The 8,945-nt window shown below is 51.6% G+C and overlaps 1 protein-coding gene across 7 annotated transcripts in view; it reads right to left on the bottom strand.

Annotated features, from left to right (window-relative positions):
- Positions 1 to 4,769: 4,769 nt before the first annotated feature.
- The window catches only part of LOC107272869 (netrin receptor UNC5C), a 12,774-nt gene continuing 8,598 nt past the window's right edge, over positions 4,770 to 8,945 (bottom strand). For all 7 annotated transcript variants that reach the window (XM_015750465.2, XM_015750467.2, XM_025090126.1 and 4 more), the window contains 4 exons: positions 8,150 to 8,287; positions 7,532 to 8,038; positions 6,490 to 7,447; positions 4,770 to 6,173 (listed from right to left, as the gene is read on the bottom strand). In XM_015750465.2, coding sequence (XP_015605951.1) covers positions 6,002 to 6,173; positions 6,490 to 7,447; positions 7,532 to 8,038; positions 8,150 to 8,287 — 1,775 coding nt within the window. In that variant the 3' untranslated portion in view covers positions 4,770 to 6,001. The remainder of the gene's footprint in view (positions 6,174 to 6,489; positions 7,448 to 7,531; positions 8,039 to 8,149; positions 8,288 to 8,945) is intronic.

The following is an 8,945-nucleotide window of genomic DNA, read 5'->3' as shown; positions in this document are numbered from 1 at the left end:
CCCCCCTCCCCCTTCCCCCTCTCCCTCTCCCTCTCGTTCACTTGCGGCGTGAAACCTACTTTACTCGACGTCCGTCGTCGGGACGCTCGCCAGGCTATCCTCTGAAAATCGTGGCCACTCGAGAACATACGCATTCGCAACTTTGGCTAATGTGATCTATGTGCCGGAAAGATAATGCATAATACATTTCCGTACGGAGAGTGGAGACTGGAGGTGCAGTCATAAATTTTCAATAATGCAAATGGCTCGCAGGTTAGGTACATGGCTTTCCTCTGAAGCCCACTTTACGACATTTCCACGGCGCCGACGACGTCGACGTCGAAACGTGCCTTCAAGTGGCATTTCGCAATTTACACTTTCCAATGGAAAGAAGTGTCCCACTCTCTCTCTCTCTCTCTCTCTCTCTCTCTCTCTCTCTCTCTCTCTCTCTCTCTCTCTCACTTGCCCCATCAGGCTAATTCTCTTTCTTCCTGATAACACGAGTGCTTAATGGCGCAAGAGAATTTTATAGAATATCGATAATAGCGTAGAAATGAAGAAGCCGAGTCCTCCAGTCAGTCAGCCGAATGCAAACGATTGGGACTGATTGCGAGAATGTGCCAGCTCGTAGTAGCGGAGCGAGCAGAAAGGAGAAGAAGGAGAAGGAGGAACTCGTAGAAGTGTTTACCTTTGTGTCACTTAGGAAGTGAAGGGGAAGCGCGAGGGATAGTGAATAGAGAGAGAGAGAGAGAGGGAGAGAGAGAGAGAGAGAGAGAGAGAGAGAGAGAGGTGGTGCTAAGGGATGAGGACTGAAGGAACCAAGAGTAAAGAGCGAAGGGGCTCCTCCAATACCCTTAAAGAAAAACAGACCGCTGCCAGATGCCGCTAAATTGGCACTCAAGGCGTTGCAGAGCCCCAGGGAATGGAAACAACTGAATTGGGGACAAATTTAATTTACCCCGAGATCCCACCAAGACGAAACGCTGGGTCGCACAGGGCAGCGGATCTGATAGTTGGAGCTGATCTTCGCGGGCGGACACGCGGAGACGACAGCTTCAACAGGCAGGATCCAGAAATGATCCACCAACGGAAAAGGAGACTAACGAGCTTACGCGGCGATTAACATCGGCATTTTAAAGGTGCTGGAGATCAGTGGACCCTCGAGCATGTCTTTCACTGGCTCCACACCCACGCCTAATCGCCGAGTAAATAGAAGATGGCGGTACGCATGTGACCATGTGACCGCGATGCTCCTATATCTCGCTGCTCTTACAACGGTGTGCTCTGACATTATTGCTAAGGATAGCTTACAAAGAAGACGCCACGAGCGATATGTCGCCCGGCACCTACTTTCCCTTCCGGGAATGATTCCTGCTGTCATACGAGTCACATCTTTCTCAGTCGTTAGACTCGTCATTACTTATTTGTGACTTGGGCCAATTTATTTTCTTTTTTCTTTTTTCTTTTTTCTTTTTTCTTTGTTCCCCCATTAATCGCAACATTCAAGACACCTTCGACCTGCAACGCAAACCGAGACTCCGCTCCACGGCGCACGCGGCTGCCTCGGAATTGCTCGACATTTATTACTTCCTGCGGCAATTGTCGCGAGCTGCTTGTGAGGATTAACGATATTTTTATTGGCCCCATTACTGGCTAATTGCGCCGAATCGCCCACTGATGCTCCGAACAAGCCACAAAGGAAGCGGCTGCTGACAATGAAAACGAGCCTTTAGATATCGACGACCGGTGGGAACGGGAGTCGAACGTTCCTTCGGTCATTACGGTGATTAGCCATTGGCGATTAGCGATTAGCAAGGTACACGCATTAGAGCGGTGGTTACCTTTGGAATGGCTGCCACTCCGCGAGACCTTTTCCAACGATCTGCCAACCTGCAGGACGTCCAGCCATCGCGACATGAAAACCAGTTTTCTTTCCGTTGCCGGCTTCCACGAACGCGGAATACAAGTGTTAGGAAGGAACTCTGAGAAATCTCGAAGACTCGTGATCGGAGAGATTGATAAAGGCGCGTTTTCAGGGTGTCCGATAGGGAGTAGGAGAGTGTCCCACGTCAGCGTGGAGATTCCCAAGCGATTGTGTATACAAGTGGAACATGGTCTCCGTCGACGAGGCCGACGAGGCCGACGAGGCCGACCAGGCCGACGAGGCCGACCAGGCCGACCAGGCCCATGGAGCCAGCAGGACCAGCAGGGCTTGTAGGGCTTGTAGGGCCTGTAGGGCTGCGCTCGAGCCTTAATCAAGCATAACAGCTGTAACAGCGTAATCAGCGCTGATCACGGGGTGTACCAAGCAGAACTATTAATATCCATTTGGAAGTCGGCGTCCTCCGTTCATCTCTGTCTACTGCCGCCTAGTAAAATTGGAATTGGAGGGTTGGTTGATTCTGGCGCGTGAGCGCGGGCTGTCGCTTCGAAGCTTCGAGCGCTCAGTCGGCTGGGGCGTTTGGTACGTTGGGGTGGCTGCGGGTCGCACGTATCGGGGATCCTGATAGAAAGGGCTGTAGGGAGCGAGCAAGAGGAAGATACTATGTGTACTGATAATTAAGGGTTGCTTCCATTTCCGTGCTCCTCTGTGGTCGAATAGGCTGCCGATCAGTGATCAGCCCATGGACCCGTCGAATTCTGGAGAAGACGCGTGCCTCCAATCTGGATAGAGACGCTTGAACGTGATGCTGCGTAATTGATGGAGCCGTGATGTCTACCGACCGAGAGCACTTGGGCCTGCGATTACGCAACGTACGGGGTACTGCAAGGCCAGCACGGCCCGACGCTGAGCGTCCACGCAGGCACAGGACTTCCGGTGGATGTCGACGCGCAGCGACGATCGCTGCCAGCCCACGTGTCTTTCCTTTTCGATTCCTCATTCCTCGCGATTCTCCCAGCGTCACCGCAACCATCTATTTTCTGAAGATCGCAGCACGTACTTTCCTCCCTTCTCTCTTTCTCCCTCAAAACTCGCGCAGCCTGTTATAACAAACTTTGGAACCTAGCTGAGATTTGCATAGCATTAAGAGGACAGGCGTCGCGATGTTCCCCGAGAGCGCCGCAACAATATCGCCACTGCGTTTAAGGAGCTTCCGAGGTCTCTGCCATTTACATAGACTACATAGACTACATAGACTACACTCCGCGCCCAGCCGACCAACCCGACCAGGACGTAAACTTAGAATTCTCGGCAATAAACGTCTCCAGCGTTTGTCCTTTGCGTGTCGTGTCTCTTTCTATCTATTTTTCTCTCGATTACTCTTCCTTTCGTTAGGGCAGCGCGGGGGGGGGGGGTAAAAGACCAACCGAAAAAAGCTTGATATGCAATTACATGTAATTAAATTAATTGGGCCACGAGACAATCGCACCAATTACGATACCAATCAACGGGCGCCCTGCGGCTCTGAGACTTTTTTACTCGGATGACAAATTCCTTTAATTAGAGGACAGCGGAGTGCGCGCTCTAAAATTAGCAGCCGCGTCACACTTCTCTTCTCGACAAGCAGGTAGACGTTGCCAGACTCCACGAGGCTTTCTTGGAGAATTCTCGCAGATGAGCTGCAAGGGTCAAAGACAGATACTTGGGTTCCAATCAAAGACAGCGAAGGAGTTATCGCGGAACCAAACTGATTCCGAGGTAGCAAGGTGCCGGAGAAGTGGAACAGAGAGCACGTGGCGAACGTAAAGACCAGAGAGCGAGAGAGAGAGCGAGAGAGAGAGAGAGAGAGGCCGAGGTAATCGGCTAAACCCGGCTAGCGGTATGACCCGTACCCGTATAACCCATGGCATTTGCCACTAATGGGACTCCCACCATTCTCCCATTTAGCGAGTCCCGCCGAGACTCTCCAGGGATGCATCGTGCACTGGTGCACTGGTGCACGTAGCAGAGAGGACAATGCGACTCGCAGGGCGTTTAGCGCGGCAACCGAACGTCAAAGAGCAACGGGAGCTTTGTCAAGATGTCGACGACACTCTCCTCGGTAGCCCGGTAGGTACGTCAATGGCGCCAAGGGAGCCCTCGATCAATGTCAATCAAACGTTAAACAATGCGATGTCGCGCAAAAAGGATTTCATCGTATCGTGGATGACAAAGTACCAACTGGAAAATTCCACTTGCTCTCTCTCTCTCTCTCTCTCTCTCTCTCTCTCTCTCTCTCTCTGCTCTTTGACTTTGACTCTGACTCGGAGGGTGGCTCGGAACGATCCACTACGCAATTCAACGAGAAATAGTCTTTCCTTGCCATCAAAGGACTTCGGTCCTTAACTCTGCGCTTCACACACTCGCTGTCCTCTTCTCATGCCAGTCGAAGGGAGCTATTTTTATGGCACTTAGCCTTCTCAACGGTAACACAGGCTGAAACACTTGAAAAACACTCGTGCACATTCCGTTACGTTTACGCAACGCAGCGACTTCCAGCAGCCGAGAAACTCGACGCGCCACCGCGAAGCTACGTCACCATTTTATTTATTTCTCGTGGCCTTTATTGCTACGTCAAAGGAAAAGGAAGAAACGGCGGATGGAACAGGATAACGGGACGGGGATTTTACGGCTGTCAATAAAATGTATATTTTTGCGAAACCAAGTGCTGTCGACACTTGGAAATTGCGAAGCGTTTTGCGGCATTGTCGTCGTCTCGTCGCATCGGAGACAGATTAGGGTGCGAGAGGTTACGGGAGGGAAGATTCGAAGATCCTGAGGAAATCCGATCCTACGATAATAATGGACACGCAGTGGATATGGGAAGCGATGGTGATGGTGGTCCATACATGAGGAAAAATCACTTGGGTAGGTATACAAGAATATTTTATTCGTCGAAAGTAACAAATATACAATCTTCTAAATAAACTGTGTCGTTTAAATTAATATGGTACATATGCAATGACATTACCAAATGGTATAAACTCCTAAAACGCATTCGACCACGTACGAATGTTAACCGCGTATTGTCAATGTAGAAAAGGAATTAATCTAAACATTGGAAATGTAAAATACCTCCGGCTGTTGAAAGAACGAGCAACTGAACGAATAATTTTGGCACGATTCTTAAAACCAATAATATCTCACGTTTCCATAACAAATCGAGAATTCGCTCTTACAATGCTTCATTTTTTTCGATTCTTCGTTTTCTGGTAAATAACATCTTGCCTTTATCTATACAGAACCATCGCGTCCGAACGCATCCGAGAAATTTGACAGGTGTCAGGGCGCTGACGCATCATGACAGCACCTCTCGCCAACATTTTCAGTTGGGCATTCAAGAAGTTCAATCCACTCAGGCTGCTCGACGAGAGTCGAACGATGCTGGACCGAAGCGATCGCGTCGCGGCTGTCAAATGTGCGCGGTGCGTTAGAGACTTGCGTAGCTCAGTATATAAATATATATTTATACTCATGTATCCATGTATTCATATATCCATATATGTATATCTATACATCCACATGTCCTTCTAACTGTTTTTTTTTTTTTTTTTTTTTCTATGTGTGCCTCTCATTCTTTCTTTCTCTATATGTAATTTTGTGAATGGCGTATCTATATACATGCTCGCTAATGCATCCGCAATACTTGCCAGTCACATGCACACAAGACACAACCGCATTGTAATCTTCTCCCGTGTTCTTTTGATTCTCCCTACGATTCTATCTGATGCTGCGTCGTGTTCGAGCCAAAGGACGACCGAAGAATCGATAGGCTGGACTCGCTCCGACTCTCTGGTCGTCCCTTTGCGATTACACTCCCACTTACTTTACTCTTTATTTTTATACTTTTTGCTTTATACTTTTTTTTTTACTCTTTATGCCAACTCTAGAACTATATACAGAAGGAGGTGCGACACGCGCCTCCCGTCGCCTCCCGTCGCCTCCCGTCGCCTCCCGTCGCGTCTCGTCGTATCTCATCGTATCGCATCGCGCACAGTTAAGGCAGTGTTTCACTTTTATACTGTTCCTCTCCCGTATCTTTGATTCTTCCCTTGATTCCCCCATAACGCGAAAACACACTCACAGAGTCGTCGGGATTATTCACAGCCAGGGACCCAGTTGAGCCTCCAGGATGGTCGCAGCATCCGTCCTCCCCATCACTCGCAGATGATTCAGGAGATCCGTGACGGCGGTGGGTTCCCGATGCCTTGCCTCCCAGAGATCGAGAATATGCTCGGTGGGGCTGGCTTTAGTTGCAAAGTAGTTTATGTACCTGCAACATGCGATATCGCATCTGTAGCTCAGCCGCGACATCAGTGTGTGTTTGAGGGGCCACCTCCTTACGGGTTATAACAAACAAAAGTCCCTCGAATGGGACACCAATGTTCCGACTCGACTACATAGTTGACTGTGAATCGAGGTGAATCCCAAAGAGAGAGAGAGCGAGAGAGAGAGAGAGAGAGAGAGAGAGAGAGAGAAATCTGTGTATTCGATCTAGGTCAAGGGATCCGTAGGGCGTGAGAGAGAGAGAGAGAGAGGAGAAAAGAGAGAAAAAGGAAGTTCGAATCTTCCGTGGAGCGGATACTGACCTGTCAACCTGGAGCCTCTGTGCTAGCATTCTCCAGTCGTTTCCGAGAGCATTCGGCGGGTCGAGGCACTGGCAAAGTTGCTTCCTGAGAGACCTCGTGAATCTGAATGGACGTAGAGTCGCTGAATCCGTGGTAACGTTGTTCGCGTGGCCGCTGCTCACTACGGTCACTTCCCTGAGGGGTCGCGTCACGCTTCCGGAAGATACGAGCTGCTTCGCACCGTCGTAGACGATCCGAAAGACCTGACGAGTGTCCGAGGTGCCCTGGCAGATCTGCAGCTTGTAGCTCCGAGTACTGGATGGACCGAATCCAGTGTCCAGAGCGAAGCTCACGTGACGAGCGTTTCCCTGGGAGTTCCAGACGTCGCGGAACGACATCTCCTGGTGCTCGCTGGGAGATTTACTTTGCCACTCGTTCCCGACTTCCTCCAGACTTATACGAAGAGGCTCCCCGTTGTCCTGGTAGAGCAGTGTTCTCGGCTTGTCCAGCAGGTACCCTCGGATCAGAGATTCCCTGTCGACGATCACCTTGGTCGCAGCCTTCGTGTCCTCGACGGCGTAGACCCGCACGCATCCGCAGCACTGGCCAGGATGACTGGCGAATATCGCGAGCTTCAAGCGTTTCGTCGCCATCGAGTTCTCGCAGCTCTGTCCGGCCAGGACGTAGCCGCGAAGCTGCTCGGTCACGATGAAGGCCTCCGCGTGATCGAGCTGCGTGAAGAGTGGCGTGTTTATCGTTTCGCTGCCCAGCGTCAGGACGCGGGTCCAGCAGACGAGCTGCTCCTTGCCAGAAGGATTCCCGTCAGCCTCCGAGTCCTCGATATCGGAGGCCCAGACGCTCAGTTCCCAGGCGCCGGGATGCAGCATGGCGCAGTGTTCGAATTGCAGGATGACTGGCTTGTTGAAGGATGCCGAAGAAGGTCCGCACGTGACAACTGCCGAGAGCTGCGTGATGCCATCTGCAAGGACAAACCGAAAAAAGGCCATTCTTCAAGGATCGTCCCTTTAATTTCCCGCAGGAGCAACGGAGTGGATCGACTAACCGGGCAATCGGGGCCTGAAGCGATCCTCGTCCAGGACAGCCAGGTAGAGTTCCTCCCTCAGCGGCTTCGGCACCGCGCCCTCGGGAACGGACATGGAGATCCCGGCGTCCGGGAGAACGAGAAGCGCACCGCGCGCGTTCACCGCCGCCCGAGCGACGTTCCCACTCTCGAGTTTTGGCAACCGGACGCTCTCCGACGCGACGTTGTACGTCGAGTCGGAGCTGGGATAGGAGGAGCCGCTAACCACGCTATTCTCACTGTCGGAATGGATCTGCTTCTCGCTGCAGGATTCTTGAGTGGACGTGCTCGGGGTGGGAGACATGGGAGAGGGTTGCGCTGGACCAATCGAGAGATGCGGAACGTCATAATGGTGCTCCGAGAGGGACCGGGACATCGAGAGTTTCGGATCGAAGGGATACTCGTAGCAGGCCGGCACGCTGGTGGCCGTCACATCCGGCTGCAGGCTCAACTTTTTGTCCTGGTCGGGAAAGAATTCCGGCTGGAACTCTGAAACGTTTTCAATGACAACGACTAGCGAACTCATTTGCCTGCCCGATCAGATCCTGGCTGCAGCGGCAGACGCAACAAAGGACGCGCGAGGGACGCAGGGATCCTTACCGTTTCGAGCCATCGAGTAGAGGGAGTGGTCGCGTCCCTTGCGCCTGAGCAACCTGGCGAGGAAGAACGCCAGCCCGCCGATGACGACGCAAGCCACCGTCAATCCGATGTAGAGGGCCACGTCCATCTGCCGATTCGCTGAAATAATTGTGTTCGTGTCTCTGAGTCGAACAGGTGCGTGCGTGCGTGAGTGACGCGTTTCGTGCGTTCTGGATCCTCCTCCAGCTCGAAGAGTTTGCCGCGAGAACTGATCGCCCGTAAAAATAGGTTAGCCATGTGTGGCGTCTATATTTTATCAAAGAATTGAGGCGAAGAACTGGCAGTCGCGGGGAGATTACGGCGTACGTCCTATGGCCTACGATAATAGCACTTCATTTGCATACACGATCAATTTCCTTTCTCGCGGGGGAGGAGCAGCTACCGATTACATAATTTGCTTCAATATTAAAGCTACCCCGCGGGGCCAAACGTATATCGCGTGCAACTTTGATGTGCACCGCTCGATAAAACCCCACTAGGCTAACCGAACCCTTGGCTACATCGGTCCGCGCTATTGTTTCAATTGTTTATGTCGCCCATACGAAGCTCCGAACAATTAGAGTACTCCCTGCTGCCCGTCAATAATTCACTGCTCCTCTAATTAAAAGTAAATACCCCGAGTGAAACGAAGCGAGCGGCGTTCCAGATTCGCAGGGAGCACTCTTTCCTCCCGTTCGAACTCTTTCCACGTGGCCTGCCTATATGCATACGCGTGTAGCCTCCACATATGGCATTTATCGGAAAGCAGCACCGCAGT

Source organism: Cephus cinctus, unplaced genomic scaffold, assembly GCF_000341935.2.
Source record: "Cephus cinctus unplaced genomic scaffold, Ccin1 Ccin1_scaffold1303, whole genome shotgun sequence".
Lineage (NCBI taxonomy): Eukaryota > Metazoa > Arthropoda > Insecta > Hymenoptera > Cephidae > Cephus > Cephus cinctus.
This window is presented reverse-complemented; position numbering and strand designations above follow the sequence as displayed.